Source organism: Eschrichtius robustus, chromosome 15 (assembly GCF_028021215.1).
Source record: "Eschrichtius robustus isolate mEscRob2 chromosome 15, mEscRob2.pri, whole genome shotgun sequence".
Taxonomy (NCBI): domain Eukaryota; kingdom Metazoa; phylum Chordata; class Mammalia; order Artiodactyla; family Eschrichtiidae; genus Eschrichtius; species Eschrichtius robustus.
In genome coordinates, this window is record NC_090838.1 from 46,162,667 (window position 1) to 46,183,696 (window position 21,030).

Genomic DNA, 21,030 nt, shown 5'->3' on the forward strand with positions numbered 1-21,030 from the left:
AATCTTGTGCCTGCCTCCCCACCGCACTCTCTGACCTTGCTTGTCTCTCAGGGTCTGAGACGCTGACCTTCACTGCTCAGCTAAGGGCTCCAGAGACTCTACTTTCTCTACACCCGTCCAGCTGAGTAAACCTAGGATGTTGTTACACCTGAGGGGAGTGAGGAGTGGGAGGTCAAGGCACCAGAGTAAGAGCCCTCTGGGGCCTCAGGCAGAGTGAAACCGTAACCATCAGGGGATGAGTGAATTTTGGCACAAACTGGGCTGCTGCGTGGTAGAGAAACCCCAGCTGAAGAAGAAGAGGAGGCGGCTTGACCAGGCCATGATTGGGGAACCAATGAATTTTGTCCACCTGCCTCACATTGGCTCTAGGGAGATGGGGGTTGGAGATGGACTGGCCATGACAGGTGCAGTTCAGGAGCAGATCAGATTCAAGGGAAACCAAGACAGGCTGTGGAGCAATTCTAGGGGCTTGTAGCTCCAATAGGAATGGTTCTGCTGTATGTCCAAGCTTCACTCTGTCCAGCCCAGAAGAGATGCTGCCCATACCAGTTTCCCTCCTAGAATCAGTGACCCCAGGGCCCCTCTTTTCCCTATCTAATTAATAGTGCCGCAAAAGGCTTGGGCGCTGGACTCCCTCTACTCCCTCTGGCTGTAGCCCCTCCTGGAGATGGGGTCAAGGCAGCAGGACTGACCAAGTGACTACTCGTTAGCCAGAGGAGCTCAGCTGAAGCCCTGAACACTCTCAGATCTGAGGTAGGAGTTTTCTTGGACTTGGAATGTGATCCCTTCTGCTGAATGACAGCCTAGGTGCCATATGCTTTTAAACTCTTAACCTGGAACTCCTTAAATATGGTCGGTAGGTGAGATTACCAAAGCTGAAGCTGGCTTTGCTGAGATGCTCCCTACCTCCCTGCCCTTCTCTTTCCTCCTGGAATGAACTGAAGCAGACGTCAAGCAGGGGCTGGGAGGGTGACCACTGGCTAGTCTACTCTTTCTATTTAGATCTCAGACTTTAAACTCACAGTCCCTCAATATCTCTCTGCCAATACCAGGGTCTTTCTCTAGGTAGGGCTCTAAACCTATGTTTCTGTAGCATTGCTGGCTCCCTAAGATCTTTCCTTTTTTTAAATTAATAAAAAATTGAATTAAAAAAAGAAAATAAATCTCTCATCATATTTTGAAGACATAGTATATACTCAGTAAAGACTTGCCTCCTTCCCTTTGCAATCCATGGTAGTATAAATCTTTCTGTGTCTCACCAAGTGTTCCAGCAACCTCTCTAATGTGACCACTTTCTTTTACCAGTCTCATCTCCCAGTAACAGGGAGAGGTGCTGACACGCTTTTAAAGCCAGACTCTCTAGAATGCAAACTTACTAGCTGTGGGACTTAAGCCCAGTAACCTACCTTCCCTGTGCCCAAGTGTTCCCACCTGGAAAATGGGGCTAATAATGGTAACTGCTTCATAGGGTTGTGAAGATTAAAGGTTAATATTGATAAAGCACTCAGAATAACATCTGGCATAAGGTAAGTGCTCAATAATCTCATTAAAGCTACTAGTAGTTTTATTTTCTAATCATACACTATACTCCAGACACACTTGGCTCTTGGCTACACAAAGATACCTGATGCTTTCCCATGTCCATGTCTTTGCTCTTGCTGACCTCTTCACCTGGAATGTCCTTCTTCACCTGTTCAACCTGGTAAAATCCTATGCATTCTTCCAGGCCCAACCATGAATGCTACCTTCTTGATGAAGCCTTTCCAGATTTCCCCTAACCTGGTATCTTCCTCTTTGAAGGAATCCCCTCAGGGCTTTGTAGGTCTCTCTCCTGGCTCTCATCATGTTCAACTTTGTATTCAATGAGTTTTATACTCCTGGAGGAGCAATACACACACACACACACACACACACACACACACACACACACGCAGCACCCAGCAGTGTGATCTAGCAGGGAAAACTTCAGGCTGGGAACCAGGAAAACTGGGCTCTGGTCCCAGACCAACCACTCTGTAATCTTGGGTAAGTCACTTCATTGAGATTTGGTTTCCTCTTTCTTAAAACAGCGGGTTGGATTAGATGAGATCCGAAGCCTCTTCTATCTCTACCCTTCTGTAAGTCTAGTGTACACTCCTTGGACTGCCGTATACATGCCTGTGGGATTTCCAGTGAATAGAGGAACAAAGTTTGATCCAGAAATATCTGGTCACAAACCTTTGATTGCATTGTTTTAAAAGCAAAAGACTGAACAATCCAAATAAATAAAGTGTGGCACATAATGGAATAGTAAGCAGCTGTAACAACAACAACAACATGGAATAAGGAAGCTTACCATGTGCTGAGAAGGAGAAAGCTTTAGGATGCATTAAGTGAAAAAAAAGGCAAGATACAGAACAGTGTTTGTAGTATGCTACCTGTTGTATAATAAAGGGAGAGAAGTAATAAAACTATATATTTGATTTTGTTTATACATGCCTAAAGAGACACTGGGCAGGTATCTCTTTTAGAGAGGTGCCCTGTTAGTGTACATAGAAATTTAAAAAGTGGTTGCCTATGGGGAATGGAGGTGGGGACAGGGTGAGAGTGAGAATTTCAATACATACCTACGCAAAGAAAAAGCTAAAGTTAAAAGAGAAACCTCTGATGGTGACAGTATTTTTAAACAAAAACAGATATTTATCTTACTTGTTGATTTTCAGTTTTCAGTGAGGCTAGGGAAGAACTAAGGAATGATTTACTAATTTATTGCTGCAGCTTTGTACTGGGGTGTGAATCCCTGTGGCAATATTGTCATTGGAAAGGTGAAACTTTGGCAGTTGAGATATTCCTGGAGTTTTCTTCTCAAGCCAGCCACATTGATTCTCCAGTTCATACCACCTGACACAGGTGCTCAGAAACCAGAGGCCTCCATCTGTCTGGGATGTGGCCGGTGATTGTGTGAGAGGCCCACAACTACAGCATCAGCATCCTTACTCTTTCTGGAGGATCTGGGAGAATTCAGTTGAGGAGGAGGACAGGGGCAGCCTAGCAAATTCTCAGATCCTCTTGGAGGGCAAATTAACAGAAGAATGACTGGAGAAGGCTCTGAGTAGCACCTACATTGCCAATAGCTAAGACACAGTTCAGAGAATGCTTTCGGAAAATTTTCCCAGCCTTCCCTAGAATCTACCCCTCAGATAGCATAAATCTTCCCACCAAATGGGTAAAATCCCCAGTTCTTCTCAGATTCAGTTAGACCACTGACTCAAGAAACTTAGACCTAAAAATATTTTTGTTCCTACCAGAGCCCTGTAGCAATTAGAAATCCAATATATGATTTTCTCAGCTTGCTTTGGTCTAAGGTCCTCTTTGGAGAGAATCCTGAAAGTGTAAATTACTTGCAGCTGAGACAGGCCCATACTTACCCAGCAGGTATTGTATCAAACCCCAGCACTCTCTCTTGGCTGCTCCTGGGAAGGCCTCAGAAGAGCTTTTCAAAACAGACCTCATAAAAACAAACACTCCCACCTCTACCCCCATCTCCTGTCCCTTTCGAAAAACAAACAATACCGCTCTGTTCACCAAACACAGGGGGATTTTCTGTTTAAAGTATTTTTTCTTATTCCATATTGGCAGCACTTATTAAGGAGCAGATGACTTTCAAGTTGGGTGAACTTTGAAACATAAGCACATAAGAATCCAGGTGCTTGAAATTTTTTCAAACTTAGACACATCCTTACAGCCCTCATCTGAAAAATATCTTTTTAAAGTTTTATTAAAACTATGTCAGTTTTAAAAAAAGGGTGCCTTTGACCACATCTCGAGTCATTATGTTTGCTTTTAAAGCTTGTAGTAAAATGACTAAAATCCTATTTCCCTTTTCAAACTTTTGGAAACAGCTTTGGTGTCAGATGGACCTGAGTTTGAATTCTGTTTTCATCAGAATTCAAGACCTGTAAGACCTCAGGCAACTGACCCAATCTCTTTGCCTCAGTTTCCTCATCAATAAAATGGTGATAATTATGGTACGTACCACATAGATTAGCTGTGAGGATTAAATAAATACATGTAAAGTACTTAGAGTGCCTACATATATATGTAGTAAAAATAATAATGTCAAAACAAAAACCAAAAATTATTATACCTTGCATCTCCTTTGGGGAAAATCCTTATTAACTGAAATTTAGCAAATATTTCCTCATTTTTGTGAGTCTTTAAGGGCCCACATTTCAGTCTTAAATAAAGGCTTATTATTAAAATTGAACTCTTGCTTCCTCTAACCTGTGTGTAAAAGAAAGAACCCAAGAGAAGAGACCAGCCTGCAAACCATGAGAAGCAAGCAAGGACAGAATTTCATCGCCTCTATGGCAAATGTTCAGACAGTCTTAGTGTTTTTGTCATCCTCTGAGAATGAGGTGTAAAGTTTGTGCTGTGACCACACATCCCCACCCACTCAGTACCTGAGGACAGAGGATGGGAAAAGAAGATACCCCAATGTCGGAAGTATGATTAGAGGACAAGATCCAATCACTCAATCCAGACAGAAGAGTTTCTCTTCAGACCAGCTACATGTTAAACTTCTCTGACCTCTGTGAGGGAGTGGTTTTTCTCTCTGTTTCTCTTTGTTCCTCACCCATCAGCCTATGAATTTTTGCAATTTCTTGAATGAATTCTAGGCATGAATCTAGCCCAATTCTGGAATCCTGTACATAGGCCAGCAAAGTATGTCATATTGGGGTGGGTGGGTGGTTTATCTTGAGGCAATGGCAAGATGTCATTGCCAAGGTCGTCTTTGGACTTCCAAAAGAATGATACCAGTCATGAAAACATTAGCCCTGCCTGCCTCCTGCTCTCAAAAAGCATCTGGCTTGCTGCCCACAGATACCGAGGCCATTGTGATGGAGGCACTATGGGAAGCCTTGGGGTTGGAAATGACCTCACTTTGGAGTTCTTGCTTTGTGGCATATTCCAAATTCTAGTTGCTTTTCTTTTTTCCCAACCCTAAATAGTCAGAATGCCAGTGACCGAGGTCCCCATTGACAATGTCTGAAACAGCGTTGTCCAATAGAATTGTAAGGTGAGACACATATATAATTTTAAAATTTTGCCATAGTTTTATTTGAAAAAAATAAAATAGAAATGGTGAAAATAATTTTTTAAACGTTTTATTTAATCCATTATACCCAAGATAATATCACTGCAGTGTATAATTGACATTTTACAAATTGAGATATTGCACATTCTTTTTTTCTAAACTAAGTCTTTGAATTTGGTGTGTATATAGAGTTCATAAGATTTACAGTTAGAACAAGTAGTTTCAAATACCCAAGTTGTTCTAAACATACTTAAAAGTTGTGTAATAACTAAACCAAGAATCAATTTTAAAATTTAAGTTAATTAAAATTAAAAATTCAGGTTTTCTGTCACTCCAGCCACATTTCAAGTGCTCACTACCAGATGTTGCCTGGTGGCTACCGTATTGGACAGTGCAGGTTGGGACGATGAAGAAAAGTACACGTTGTTATATGGAGAGCCATCACACTCTGAGCTTTTCCCCTCCTCATTCTCAGCTGCTACTTACCAAAGGGAGATTCCAGAAAATTCTTTTTAAAACTTTCTACTTTGGTTTCAACAATAAGAACTCAGATCACTTTTATACTTCTGTAGTGGGATAATGAGAATCAAGCTGCCTGAAAATATGCGAGTGGAATAATTAGCTTATATCTGAGAGGTAAATTGTGATAAACCCTTTCTCAAGAGGAGCATGTAGGAAAGTTCTTTTTTTTTTTTAACTTTATTTTCTTTATTTTTTTGGCTGCATTGGGTCTTAGTTACGGCACGTGGGATTTTCGCTGAGGCACAAGGGGCCTTTCCTTGCGGTGCACAGTCTCTTCATTGAGACGCTGGGGCTTCTCTCCAGTTGTGGAGCGTGGGCTCCAGGACACATGGGCTCTGTAGTTTGCGGCACGTGGGCTCTCTCGTTGAGGCGTGCAATCTCAGTAGTTGTGGCACACGGGCTTAGTTGCCTCATGGCATGTGGGATCTTAGTTCCCCGAACAGGGATTGAACCCAAGTCCCCTGCATTGGAAGGCGGATTCTTTACCACTGGACCACCAGGGAAGTCCTGGAAAGTTTTAAAGAACATGCAAAAGTCCGTTTACCTGATGTGACAAGTGGTTGGTTGGTTATGAAAAAATGGTTAAGTGAGGAACTAATAAAAAAAAAGATTTTCAATCTTGAATTGCATTTTTTAAATTGAGATGAAATTCACATAACATAAAGTTATCCATTTTAAAGCAACCATTTCAGTGGTATTTAATATATTCAATATGTTATGCAATTACCGCCTCTATCTAAACATTTTCATGACTCCAAAATAAAACCCCATACCCATTAGCAGTTATACCCCATTCTCACCCAGCCCCTTACTCCAGCCCCTGGCAACCACAATCTGTTTTCTGTCTCTATGGATCTACCCATTCTGGATACTTCATATAAATGGAATCATTCAATATGTGACTTTTGTGTTTGGCTTTTTTCACATTATGCTAAGTGTACATATGCTAAGTGTACATTGTAGCATGTACCAGTGCTTCATTCCTTTCATGGCTGAGTAGTATTCCATTGTATGTATCTATCACAGTTTGTTTATCCATCCATTGACGGACATTTGCGTTGTTTCCACCTATTGGCTATTGTGAAGAGTGCTACTATGAACATTTGTGCACAAGTGTTTGAGTACCTGTTTTCAGTTCTTTTGGGACTATAGCTAGGAGTGGAATTGCTGTATTGTATGGTAATTCTATTTAACTTTTTGAAGGACTGCCAAACTGTTTTCCACAGCAGCTGTACCACTTTGTATTCCCACCAACAGTGCATGAGGATTCCAATTCCTCCACATTCTTGCCAATACTAGTTATTTTCTGCTGTTCCCCCAGTTTTGTTGACATATAATTGACATACAGCACTGTATAGGTTTAAGGTATACAGCATAATGATTTGACTTACATTTATTGTGAAATGATTACCACAAGTTTAGTTAACATCCATCATCTTCTATAGATACAAAATAAAGGAAAAACAATTTTTTTTCCTTATGATAAGAACTCTTAGGATTTACTGTCTCAACAATTTTCACATATATCATAGAGCAGTGTTAACTGTTGTCTCTGTGTTGTACAATTATTTATCTTATAACTGGAAATTTGTACCTCTTGACTATCTTTGTCCATCCTCCCCTCTACCCCCAACATCTCTGGTAACCACAAATCTGATCTCTTCCATTTTCTTGTTTTACTTTTTTTTTTTTTTTTAATTAAAGCTATCCTAGTGGGTTGTATTTCCCTAATGACTAATGATATTGAACATATTTTCACGTGTTTGTTGATCACTTGAGTATCTTCTTTGGAGAAAAGTCTATTCAACTCTTTTGCCCATTTTTGAATGGGGTTGTTTGTCTTTTTGTTGTTGAGTTGTGAGTTCTTTATATATTCTGAATACTAGACCCTTATCAGATGTATGATTTGCAAATATTTTCTCCTATTCTGTATATTTTTTCACTTTCTTGATACTGTCCTTTGATGGACAAAAGTTTTAAATTTTGATGAAGTCCAATTTGTCTATTTTTGTTGTTGTTGTTCATGTTTTTGGTGTCATATCTAATGATTCATTGCCTAATCCTTGGAGCACATTTCAAAAGAAAAATAAAATTATAGCTGTATATCTGGAAAAAGACAAAGTTTTGTTTTACTTGAAACATAAATTTATATTCACCTGTTAATCTGTTGAAAAACAAAGTGTTTCTCTGAACATGTTTACTGAGTGAAAGGTCACTTCTCTTTTGCAAAAGCCACAGCTATTTGATACACATTTTTGTCTTCTTTTAAGTTGATTAAGAACTTAGAGACACCTGCAAAGCAACCTGTCTCCTAATATTTCAAGATTTTTATAATTTCCACCCTTTCTGATTTTTTACTGTTAGCTTGACCATGTGTAATTTGATGGCAATATTTTTAGCCTTTCTTGAGACATTTCAAAAATACTCATATTTAATTGGTGTATGTAATGCTTAATTATAATAAGTATAATTATTAGGTATAGTAAGTATAACTGGCATAAACAAATTTGGGGACAAACACATCTCTGCCTTGGTAAATATATAACACAACTGGTAGGAGCTGAAATACACAGATGTAGAAGAGAATAGTCTACCAGCAGAGTATGTTTGTTGTGCCTTAGACATCAGTGTGCTTACAACACAGAGCGAGTGAACAATGTCATCCAACAAGTGGGCTAAGTGAAGAATCATTAAGAGAACGTCTACTCTACTATTCCAGAGGTTTAAATTCAGAATTACTTTAAGAACTTTAAAAAACCTGTGGTAACATATACATAATATTTACCATTTTAACCATTTTAAAATGTACAGTTCAATGGCATTAGTTCAGTCACATTGTTGTGCAACCATCACCACCACCCATCCCTAGAACTTTTTTTCATCTTGCAAAGAGAATTACTTTTTAATAATTAATATGCAATTCCCAGGCACACAGCTCTGATATACTAGCTTCCAAGTAGATATCGTTGGCACTTAGTAGCTGTGTAAACTCGGACAACTCAACCTACCCATGTCTCAGTTTTCTCATTTGTAAAATGGGTTTGATATCTACCTCACAGAACTGACAAAAGGACAAGATAGTGTGGCATTTGCTAAAGCACTTTAAAAACTGTTAAGCATTTTATAGTTGCTACTTATGATCATTATTATTGTTAACAGAAAAATTTGAAGATCCTTTATAGAAAGCTGAGACTATTCTGACCATGTTACAAATATTATTTCTAAATATTTACATTACCATATAGTCAGATTGATCATCATACATATATTTTACTTGCTTATTGATTGATTGTACCCCCTACTACAATGGAAGATTCATGAAGGCAGTGATTTTTTACTGTTTTGCCCACTGCTCTATTTCAGAGCCTAGAACAGATTAAGGCATACATATTTCTTGAATAATTGAAAGAATGAATTATTTTATTCAGCAGTAAGTGTGTTGGTGCTCAAGAAGTATTCATTCATGGTAATGACAGTTTAAACATGTAAGTCTTTAGGTTCCCCCAGTGCAAAATTAATATGTGTAAGTCACCAAATGGAACATTTCTAATATGAGGAGACTTCCCAGACTAGTTCAAGGTTAAAAGGAAGTCAGGTTTAAGAATATTAGAAATGAAAAAAGTTATTCAAGTTTTCAAAATGTGTCCTGATTTTAAAATTTTAGAGTACTATTATTATAATAAAAGATGGGCTTTCTTTTTTTTTCTTAATTTTTATTGTGGTAAAATATACATAACTTAGCATTTATAATCTGAATTTTTTTTTAGTTATTATAAAATATTGGCTATATTCCCCATGTTCAACAATATATCCTTAGCTTATTTTATACATAATAGTTTGTATGTATATGGGTATTGTGTTAATATAACCAAGGAAATAGTTAAAGTACCATTCTCTCTTTTCTAAATAAAACAGGTAGTGACAGACAACACTATTGCTCATTCATATCTCATTTCAAGTGTAGCCACATGACTTGCTTTGGCAAATGAAGTGTGAGTGGAGGAAACCTTGTGTCATTTCTGGGCAGAAGTATTTAGTTGCTGGTACTTAACCCTCCATTACATTCTTTCCTTGCAATGGATATTGTGGGAGTACCCATTGACATGAAGGTACCATAGTATTAAAGTATTCTGAAATGTTGAGCTGACACTTGGAAGACAGCTTCCCCAGAGAGTCTCTTGGAACCACAGTTGACTTTGTATAAGCAACAAATTAGTTTTTGTTGATTTGGAAAGTGCGTATTATACTGAGATTTGGGAACTAGGTGTTATCGTAACACAGTCTATGGTGTTATCATAACAGTCTATAGTGACTAATGTATGTTGACAAGATTTTCCCCTAAATTTTGAATGGAAAGTTAAAATAACTATTTATAACTCAAAAATTTTGTAATGAAGTATTATTTCTATGGGAGACAAAGCCATATATACCCACATGGTTTTAAAAATGGAGAGTAGAATTGTTACAGACAGGAAACCAAGGAGTTTAAGGTTCCTTTAAATCAACCTTGATTCTAATGTGAGGATAAACTTCAGCAAAGTTGCTTCTGAGATATTTGGGAATAATCCTTTTGAGTTACCATCATTATTGCCTAAAGTTTTTTCTTTTTCTAGATTCTTTCTTTCCACAGAGATATGTGTCTTCTCCAATAATCTCTCCAGATTTAGACTTTTTTTTTACTTGTTAATTTTTCTTGGTCAGTGATACACTGGGCTCTCCTGGGTGATGCTTCCCCCACCACCACCCCCACCCCCGCCCCCCACCAAAAGGTAAGAATTTGAAATTGCTAGTCAGGTATTTATAGTGAAACTCTGAATCCTTGTCTTTCACATGTTTGGAATACTTACTGCCACTTTACTAACGTACCTTGCTAAAGTTATGTGTGGCTTTCCTTTTTGAAGGAAAATTTTAAAACTAAGTGGGAGTGGAATGGGGTAGAGGGAGGTGACTCATGCATCAAATGAAGATTTATTCGAGTACTGTTATCTGTGATAAAGGAAGCAGTTAAGAGTCACAATTTCAGAATAACATTGAAAGAATTTAAACAGGCATTTCTCAGTACTGCCATTGTTTTCTTTGGTATTTCATTAACACTGTGGGTGGGGAGGTGCTGGGGGCTCTGGCACAAAATAAGTGAAAGGGAAACAACTTTTATTTCTAGTGGGTATCCAGCATTACCTAATAAGGGCAGCCACATACATGTTGATTCTGTTCAATTCAACAAATATTTTTTGAGTACCTTTTAAATGCCTGCTACGTACAAGCAGTGAACAAAGAACCCTGCCTTTCGAGAGTTTACCTGGCTGTGTTGATCAACCTTGTGAGAAAAATGTTAAATCATTTGCCTTCCTCAATTTTTTTCATATAGATCAAATATAAACTTTTGGTCAAACATTCAAACTGATAGCGAAAGCCTAAAAGGAAGAATCATCTTCACTTTGCGAAGACTATTTTGTTTAGTTTTATTTTAAAATATTCATGAAAAATACATACAAAAATATAAATCCATCATGTCTACTGATTTGAGACATAAGCATGATCCTAGCTGTTTGACTATTATCATCATTATTATTTATTTTTTGAAAAAATTTTTATTCAGGTATTGAGGGTCAGATCTTTAGGAGAAAAGCCTTAGGGCTTTTTTTAAACAACGGAGAAGGCCCCTCTTCGCTCTGAAGGCTTAGAGTGCCGCTTTGGGCACTTACAGAGCACGCAGAAAGTCAGTTTCTCCAGGCTGTTTTCTAAAGAGCATTTCTATTCGTGGTCCTGGTGATGACACCATCTTTTCTCCTCAACAGTGGCGGTTCCAGAATTTCTACATAGCTTCGGGGATTGCGAGGGTAGGCAAGCTGGTTGAGAATCGGCTCTAGCACTTGCCAAGTCTCGAGGAAACGTCCCGTGTCCATCTCGCGGTACATGGGTAGGGGGAGAACATAAGCCCTCAGGCCATCGCGGGGCCTCCACCGCACCCGGGACGTCCCCACTTCCTAGGAGTGGCTCGGGAAGGGCACCCGAATCAGGCTGAAGTGAGCCGGCTTCACGGCGAGAGAGGCAAGAGTTGGACGAACCACTTGTAGGGTCTATTACCAGCTACCCCGAGGGAAAGGGTGAAAAATCACTCATAAAGGAGGAAGATCTTGACTTCGCCGAGGAACAACCGCCTTCCCTCCATCGCCCAGGTTTCCCACGGAGAGGTCACCACCGGTCTTCATCAGACTGGGCAGAACCTATAGGCATCACCACCTAGAACTAAAACTAAACAACCAAACGACTCTCCAAAGCCTCCCTCAACACGCTCTCTCCACTGCGTTCCAAACGCAAACATCGAGGGCAAAAAGAGGCTGCACGAGTCACGTAGAAAATTAGGCTGCCCTTTTCCATGGCGATAATCGAATTAGCCTCAAATTAAACATGAAATTGGCCCTTGCCGGCTGTGGGGACAAAGCCCCCATTGTCCCTTGGCTCGGACAGCGCGGCGGCGGTGCCCACCCTGCCCAGGCCAGCCCCGGCCAGTCCCCGCGGCAGGGGACAAGGTCGGCGCTGGGCCAGGGCAGAGGCTCCGCGGGGAAAGCGTGGACGCGCCCGAGGTTCGGGTCGCGCGCGGAGCAGGCGCCGGGTGGGCGGCTGCGGGTCTCTCGGCGAGCGCGGAGGGCCGGTGGCAGAGGGAAACCGAGGAGGGAGGAGCGCAGCAGAGGGGTGGAGGGTGTGCGGGAGAGAGCGTGTGCGCGCGCGCGCGTGTGCGCGCACACGGCGCCTGCCCGCGTCCGCGCCCTCCCTCTCCCCGCCCCTCGCCCCCTCCCTGCAGCTCCCTCCCCTCCTCCCCCCGCCCCGCGCTCCCGCCCAACCCCCGGAATCAGTGCAGCTGTTGCCGAGCAGGCTGCGGATTCCTCCAGTCCCTCCCTCGGCCGCCTCTCCGCCCGGAGCGAGCGCGCAGCCCCGCGCAACAGCGCCCACCGGTCCCGTCCTGTGAGCCCCGGCCCCAGCCGCGGACAGCCCCGCGGAGTCGCCTCCCGGCCCACCCGCCCGGCCGCCGAGGAGCGGGAGGAGGACGGGACCCCGGCGCCCCCACCCCCCTATCCGCGGGAGGTAGGTAGGGGGCCTGAGGCAGGAAGATGCCAACTCACTGGGGCTGTCTCCCGGGCTGGCTCCTGGGCGGCGGGAGGAGGGGCGCGGGCCCAGGCCGGGAGGACGCGGCTGTCCCGCCGTTGCCCTGCGCCCGGGGAGCGGGGTGGGGGCGGGGAAGCTGTAGAGCCCGGGCGGGGGCGGCGCGGGGAGCCGGGTCTCCAGTGGCGTCTGAGTACGCGGGCGGTGCGGGGCGGGGGGCGGCGGGCTCCGCAGTGAGGCGGTCGCAGAGCAGCCGTGCGCACCGCGGCCGCCCAGCCTCATCCCTGGACGCATTGGGGCCGATTCCTTCCCCGCCTCCGCCGCCTCCTCCCTCCAGCCGGGCGCAGCGGCCCCCGGCGTGGGGGTGGTTGCGAAGTGGGCAGACGGGAGGGTGTATTTTCGGGTGCCCTCTCTCTAGCCCCGGCTGGTGGCGAGCGGGGGCGGTGTTGACAGGGCCGGGCTTTGCGCGTAACGGTACGGGGGATGCGGCCAGGCGTGGTCCCGGCTGCGCCGCGCTGCAGCTGAAAAGGAGGCGGCGGCCCGGCGCCCCCACCCCCGCCCATCCTCGCGCCCGCCCCCCGCCCTCCCTGCCGTCCCCGCTCTCCCAGGGCTGGGCGGGAGCCGCCTCGGGTCGCGGAGCCGCCGCGGCGCCCGCCCTTCAGCTCCTGCCACCCTCTCTTCAACAGGTTTGTGCCAGCGCGGGGACCCTCCGGGCTTGCCTTTGGGGAGGTGGGCTGGAAGCCCCTCTGGTCATCAGCCCTCACACGACGCCCGCGGCCCTCTTTTTGGGGGGAGCCTTCCCTTTGTTTTTGTGATAGGAAAGATGCCAAGTGCCTGCCGTCAGATGGGGAGGGGGGAGTGTTGTGGGCCTCGGTACACAAACCGTGTCCGTTATTTTTCCAGTCAGAAGTCGGGCCAGATAGTAAGTGAGGAGAGGACGAGTATGGGGGTGCTTCGGCGGAGGAGAAAAATGGATTCGGTGGGGTTTATCTGGACGGGGATGTGATTTTTTTGGCAAGATGGATGGCTCACGGTGCCCTCGCCGTGATGCAGCACAATGCAGCAGTATCGCAGCCTCCCCTGGTTCTCGCTGGCGGGGCTTGGCAAGGCCACTCGGCGCCTGCGGCCCCCGCCGGGCCCCACCCAGGCCCAGGGCTGCCCTTGGCCGAGACTCGGAGCTGCTTCTACCTTGTCATGTTGCTTCAGCTGGATGTGGCGTCGGGAGGACCAGGTCACCTAGTAGTGAGGGGGGGAGTCTTCTCTTTGGGTAACCCCCTCCCGCCTAGCCTGTTGGGCCGTGCTGGGATGAAGGGGTGTCCTGCAGTGCTAATGCGGGCAGAGGGAGTCGGCCTGCGGCTGCGGACCGGAATCTGATCTCCGACCGAGGGACCTGAGCCGTAGGGAGGGGCTGCCGGGAGGACCGGGCCCAGTGGTGTGCGGAGGCAGTGGTGCAGTCTGTGTTGGGAGTCGCAGCGTCTTTTCACCCGTAATCCGTAAACCACAACCCAACTCTCCATCAATTTCATCATATGTGAAAGTTGATGTTTATTATTTGGTGCTTTACAGCTACGACATTACGGTACCTCTGTGTTTGATCAATACTAAGAGTATGAATTTTTCCTGTAGGAAACCATTTTTTGAAATGAAACCATTGATATATTTTAGTTCATATGTCCCTGAGACATTTTAAAAAATATTAACATGCAGTAAATTGTTTTAAAAAGAAGTTATATATGTTTTTGATGGATGGAAAATGATTTTTTTAACCTCTATTTGCTTTGTTTTCATCGTTTGCTTTTTCTGTAATCAAATACGTTTACATATTCGGATTCTTTATTAAGGATTATTTGGTAAATGTGTCATGGTTGATGGTAAATTGGTATTCAGATTGGCTTTGCTAGCCAAGTTAAGTCTCCAGTCATGAATAATGGGATTGTGGTGGTAACTGATTGCATTTGTTTGTTTATATATATATATGTACTTTTTATATACATATATTTTGCAGATGTGGCTGGGGAGGGGATTGTGAAGGGCAGACCACCAGGGCCTGTGTAGCTGGTATCTGGTCAGAAGGAGATGTTCCAACATCCTCATCTATTTAGTCTGGGGTAGTACCCAAGGAATTTCCTTTATAAATGCCACTTCTACAATTCAATGTGGGATGGCAAATGAGATACATTTCAGATTTCACCCCAGGCTCTTCTAGAATGTATAGGTGAAAAAGAGAATTTCAGTATGTTAACGGGAAGGGAAGATCAGTGTTTCAAAGCAAGGGTGTGTCTGCTTTTATTTTTTAAATCTCTAATGAACCCAAGTTAGTGGCATTTGATTTTATGTGGCTCTGCAGAATAGAATTGACTGCAGATTGTGTGGTTTATGTGCATTATTTTCAGTAATAGAGGGCCATTAAAAGGTGGAATTTTTTAGATTTGGGCTAAATCTTTGTGCTGGTTGTATAAAATCATGTTGCATTATGATGTTTGGGAGTATTCCTTCCATAGATTATCCAGACATTTTGGATTTACTGTGTTGTAAGAAAATACCCTGTGTTGATGTCACAGGAAGTTTAGCTGTTCTGACTTACCAGGTGCAGAATTCTGTTAGGTTAAGCTCTTTGTAACTCTGTTGGCTCTGGATGGACCAAAACCTTCATCAGAGAGAATGAGAAGTACTGGGGCAGTGAAGAAACTGCTGTCACTTGGACGTCTTCTGCTGTTCAGGCTTTCGGTAAAGAGCATCTCTCGGATGAGAGTAGTAACAACTGTCTGTGATGTTGCAGGAGCAAGCGACAAGACCTCACTCTACTAGTGACACATCCTTAGCAGAGACTTGGCATTGGCAGAGTTTCCTTGGAAGAGTATGTGAGTGGTTATTTTGTCTTGCTGTATGAAAGTATGACTTTACATGTAGAAGTACTATTTTGAGATGGGAGGATTTTACTACTTCTAAACAAACATAGGCATGATGAGGGGAAATTATTCGTTGTGGTTTTTGTTGAGATAATAAGCTTTTCGTTTTAATAGCATATTCTTAGAGAGAATTTTAAAGCCCAACATATATATTTTTTACATGCAGTGATGGGATGCTCCTTTAATTTTGTGGGGCCCCCCACCAACATCTGCATGAAAAGCAGGCCTTAATTAATGTTTTGTGAATATCTTTATGGTAGTCCTGGTTTCTTCCTTTGAGACTTTTGGGAATGTAAGCCATTCTTCCATAAGGAAAGGGCTAATACCCCTGCTGGAAAAGCGATTTCTCTAGGTCTGTGGAGGTGAGTAAAACCTCTCCTGGAGTTCTCTTGGAAGTTTTCAGTCTTTGCTGTTTCTCAAAGCACCTTTTCTTTGCAAAAGACCTAGTTTAGTACTCTTGATTTTTTTCTGATAACAAGCGTCCTGTATCCAAGTTTTTATAGTGTAGGAATAACGTCATCAATCTCTACTTTGGGGGAAAATGAAACGGTCTCAATTAGATACTCTCATATTTCTATTTTTAACCATCACCAGAGAAGGCATTTTCATGATGTCTCTTGCTACCATAGTGAGGTGAGGTTCGTGGGCCAGCAGCATCAGGACAGGATCACTTACGAAGTGGGAGCTTGTTGTATATGTAAATCCTTAGAGGCTCAGTCCTTTCCAATCAAAATTTGCATTTTAACATGACCCCTAAGTGGTCTGTATGGACATTAAATTGAGAAACTGCTCTGCTCCTTCAGCTAAAAGGCTTCCATATCAAAAGGTTCTTACTAGTATCTTACTTTTGTCTTTTGCTGAAGTATCAGCACACTTTTTCCCCTTGCATCACTAAGAAATTGATGCATGTGTTGTAAGTTATTTAATACAGAAATATTTAAAGTTCTTCTGTAATCTTTAGGTGGAAGAGCTCTATTTACTATGTTTATTTAGATTAATCAATTTTTTAGGTTCTTTTCTAAAACACCTCTAATGTTGAAAAAACAAACTCCCCACCCCCCCTAGAAGAAGGCATTAGTTTTGAGATAGCAGAACTGGAGTCCAGGAAGCTAAACCCCTGACCATAGGGTCCCCTCTACTACCTCTGCTCTCCTCTGGCATCTTGTTCTCTGTCATCAGCTATTTTTCCTGGTGTATTCAATATCCTGACCTTCTGGTTCATTTTTTTCCCTTAAAGTTGTTTTTTATTAAGTGATTTGTATATACAAAATAATGTTCATAAAAGATATATTACAGAATCACAAGCCAATGGACACTCAGGCAGCCACCACTTAGTTCAAGAAGAAGAACCTATTATACATTCAGAGTCCCCTATGTGCCCCTCTGTCATCCCATCTGAAGCAGCCACGGTCCTGAATTTTGTGTTTATCATTCCCTTGCTCTTCTTTATGGGTTATCCTTTTAAAAATTCTTATTTATTTTATATGTTTCAGAACTTTATATAAATGAAATTACACTTTACGTATTTTTCTGTGACTTGTCCTTTCAGATTAACATATTCCTGAGACTCATTCATTTTGTTGCTGTAGTTCATTCATTTTCACTGCTGTGTAGTATTTCACCATGGCTTATTTATTCTTTCTACTGTAGATGGAGATTTGGATTGATTTTAGTTGTTTTTTTTTTCTTTTGCTATTATAAAAGGACTGCTATGAATGGGTCTCCTACATGTCTCTTATTATGTATGTGGGGATACATGCACATGCACACAAACATATTATTTGTTTTTCTCTCTCTCAGGAATGAAATTTGCTGGCTCATAGGGTATATGCATCATCAACCTTACTAGATAATGCCAAACCTTATTAGATAATGCCAAAGAGATTGTATTGATTATATTCCTATTAGAAGTGTACAGATGTTACAGTTTTTCCACAACCTTGCCAGACTTCAGAATGTTGTCCAGTCATATTTGTGAAATGTTACCTCATTGTGCTTTTTATTTGCAATTTCCCTGATTATAGAGGTTAAGTATATATTTATAGTATTGACCTTTTGGGTTCCCTCTTTTGTTAAGTCCTTGTTTAGTCTTTTGTCTGTATGTCTTTTAGATATTTTTCTTATTGATTGATTTAATGTAGATTGCCTAATAATCCCTTGTGGATTATATGTGTTGCAAAAACTACCTCCCAGTTTGTGTTTTGTTTTTTTTTTTTTTAAACTCTTCGTGGTTTATTTTGATGAACAGTCACTCATAATTTCAGTAGAATCATAATCAAGTTTTTGTCCTTTAAGGTCTGTAAGGATGATTATGTTGTTGCAGAAAATTTTCCCTTAGTTTGGAAAGAGCTTGGGTTTTAGAGTCAAACAGATCTGGGCTCAAATCCTAATGCTGTTGTATGCCAGCGATGTGGTATACCTAGATGTAGTCACATCTAGGTCCTTGGGTTAGTTCATTACTCTTGGAATCACGATTTCCTCATCAGTAAAGTTGAAATAATAATACTTCCTCATACAGTTGTGAGATAGCAGTGTACAGTGCTAGGCACATAGTAGGCGTTCAGCTGATAACGGTTCCATTCCTTTCTCTTTGGACTATCCAAGCTATACCAGCCACTGACCCCTCTTGGAGTGCTTTCTCAAAACTACCTTAACATTTTTATGCCAAAAGAGCTATTGTTGTTTTATTTTTTTAAATTCTGTGTTACCAATGGAATTTTTATATTTATTAACACAGGCTGTGCAAGACCACTTAGTGGAAACCCTTTGTCAGTTCAGTTTCCTGTTCTTGAAAGTAGTGTAATTATAGTTCTTTTACCAAGAAGCACTTATATGAATGTTATTCCTTTGCTGCTACTCTAAGATTACTTTGCAATATGGTTTTTAATGCAGTAAATAACTATTGGGTACCTTCTGTAGCCAAGGCTTGTCATTGGGTTAGGATGATGGTGGTGTGGGCTGGCTTAAAGCTGAATAAGAATTAGTTCCTGAATCCAAGGACTTTATACTCCTAACGTATAGAATATACTCTCTATATGTACACGGAAGGTAAAGATCTTTTATTGACCAGGTGTGTGACTTCAGCAAGCCATTAATCTTTCTGGTCTCAGATCTAAATTTATCAAATGAAAAACTTAGATGAAATCCTAGTGGGGGTTAAAACCTGGCACATGGGCACCACTCCCTGTGTCCCTGGGAGGCATAGAAAATCAATCAGGGCGCTCTTTCTGCAGAGCTGAGATGGGGCCCCAGGAACACCCTCAATACAGTGTTCGAGTCAGGAACTGCCAACTGATCGGATCTGGCACTTAGGTTTCAAGATCCTGTACACCTAAAATTCTGTGATGGTATTTGAGTAACACAACACTTTGGCAGTTGTTCAAAACACAGTGGAACAGTAAGAAACTAGAAGCAAGGAGACAGGAAAGAGGTGATGGTGAAGGTCCAGAGATTAAGGGAGCAATTGATGGTGGAGGCTGAGAGAATGAGGAGGAGGGGAGAGATGGGAGAAAGGTTGTGAAGCCCCAATCCTTTGCTGACAATTTGCAGGGTGACTGGATGGGAGTGGACCTGAGTGGATAAGGAGCTAAAATAAAGGGTTCAGAATCGAATAATGACAAAGAGCTTGGTTGTCACCATGATGACGGAAGTAGACAGGTTAAGGGGAAGAGTGGATATCTGGTTGGGAAGAGAATCAGTTTTGTGTTTAAACATGTTGAATTTGAGGTTCTGGCAGAACCCTTCGTGGAGATAATGCTCAAGAAGTTGAAGGAGACAGGTCAGGGCTAGGGTGGCTGAGGAGAGGCTGTTGGATGCAGGAGTCCCGAGCCTTGGGCTCTGGAATTACTCCACCTTGTCACTCCATGCACTGGCTAATTGATCTTGGGCAAGCTGCCTTGACCTCTCTGTGAGCCTCAGTATCTTCATCTGCAAAATGGTGGTATTGACAGTTTCTGTCACAAAGGATTATGGAAGCTAAGTGGGATAATCCAGTGCCATCACAATACGTTTTAATTATCATAAAACGTGGAATTTTTGCTTAGTTTGTCTCACTTTTATGCTTCCTTTCAAATAATTTGATTTATTCAGAAAAGATACATTCCAGTAAACAATACCATCATGCAGATAAATAATGCTAAGTCTATATTAAACTTGTCCTTATGTCTAATTAGTAGGAAAAGCAAACCTGATTAATACTTATTTTTAATAAATAAGAAAACGCTAAAACCCTAGTGCTTAGGGAAAGGATAGGAACATAGTTTGTAAAAGAAGACAGCATAGAAGCCAATAACCATATTCAATTGTTCAAACCCACCAGTAATATGAAATAAGAACTAAAACAATTAGATTAATTTTCCACTTAAATTGGTAGGTAATGCTCTCTGGGATGCTGTGAGATTGGGCCTCTGCATCACGTGTTGGGAGAATATTTGGATTAATACAAACTGAGTGGAAAACAGGGGGTCCTTTATATATAACAGAAAACTTAAATGTTTATGCCTTTTGGGCTGAAATTCCCCTTGTAGTTCTGTAATCTAAAGAAGGAATTAAAAATAAGGACAGGCTTTTAAGCAGGGATTTTCTTAGCAATATTAATAGTGAAAAAGCAAATGTGGCATAGTCAAATAAATTATGGCACAGGCATAGGATAGAATTCAATGTACTGCTTAAAATAACGGTTTGTTAGAGTATTACTGAAAAGGGAAAATGCTAACAATATAATATTCAGTGGAAATATCTGTATGCAAAGCTGTACAATATGGTATAACTCCAGTTTTGTTATATTAAAGACTGGAAGGAAATACATTAAAATATTAATGGTTTGCTTTGGATGGTGGGTTGATGGGTGATTTCCTTTCTTATATGAAAGGAAATTCCTATGACTTAATGTTTCTCATTTGGAGTTTTGAAATATCTTACAAATAGAGAAGAGTACAGTAAATAATATAATAGACTACCATGAGGATCATTTTTTAAGTAATAAAAAAAGCAATCAACCATTTAGTTTTTAAAAAAGAAATGAAAAAAGTAAGCCTGGCCAATTGTAGATTATTGTTAGGGGATGGTTTAAGAGTCCGAAGGGTTGTCATATCTGTCCTCTGCACTTATCTAGAGCAGTGGGAAAACATCAGCATCTGTAAGTCACCTTCTGAAGGGTGTGGGTCTGAGAGGGGTAGAGCATTCAGATGTAATGGAATGATAGCTAGACACCACTAGTCTGGGTCAGCTTAAAGAGTGGGGAAGACCAGGTTTCTTTATTATTTCCAAACCGCACACTTGTGTGACGAGAGCAGTGGAATTCTGTGACATATTTGTTCTCACTTGTAGAAGCCCAAACACTGCTGCTGGAACTAATTTTGTAACCATTAGACCACCAGATTTCATTGGTATTGGTCAGAAATGTAGATAAAATTCCAA

At 41.9% G+C, this 21,030-nt stretch overlaps 2 protein-coding genes and 1 pseudogene across 5 annotated transcripts in view; 2 read left to right on the top strand and 1 right to left on the bottom strand.

Moving 5' to 3' along the window:
- The first annotated feature begins 235 nt into the window (after positions 1-235).
- Positions 236-475, top strand: LOC137778049 (CDC42 small effector protein 1 pseudogene; annotated as a pseudogene).
- Positions 476-11,204: 10,729 nt separating this feature from the next.
- Positions 11,205-13,068, bottom strand: LOC137777232 (uncharacterized). The gene is made up of 2 exons (XM_068563957.1): positions 12,724-13,068; positions 11,205-11,826 (listed from the first exon to the last, which is right to left on the bottom strand). The coding sequence occupies exons 1-2, from the start codon at positions 12,995-12,997 to the stop codon at positions 11,795-11,797; spliced, it is 306 nt and encodes a 101-aa protein (XP_068420058.1). The 5' UTR covers positions 12,998-13,068; the 3' UTR covers positions 11,205-11,794.
- Positions 12,455-21,030, top strand: part of SPTBN1 (spectrin beta, non-erythrocytic 1) — a 194,882-nt gene continuing 186,306 nt past the window's right edge. The window contains exons 1-2 of one of the 4 annotated variants that reach the window (XM_068563955.1): positions 13,292-13,389; positions 15,483-15,564. The gene's annotated coding sequence lies outside the window, so the exon portion shown is untranslated. Of the gene's footprint in view, positions 12,686-13,191; positions 13,390-15,482; positions 15,565-21,030 lie in introns of those variants that run through there. The other 3 variants (XM_068563956.1, XM_068563953.1, XM_068563954.1) reach the window with 3 other exon arrangements.

Excerpts from the sequence above, each read along its gene's own strand:
- LOC137777232 (XM_068563957.1), bottom strand. The coding sequence starts at position 12,997 with ATGCGTCCAGGGATGAGGCTGGGCGGCCGCGGTGCGCACGGCTGCTCT. Across the intron at positions 11,827-12,723 it reads CAGCCCGGGAGACAGCCCCA|GTTCTGCCCAGTCTGATGAA; the intron begins GTGAGTTGGCAT and ends TGATGCCTATAG.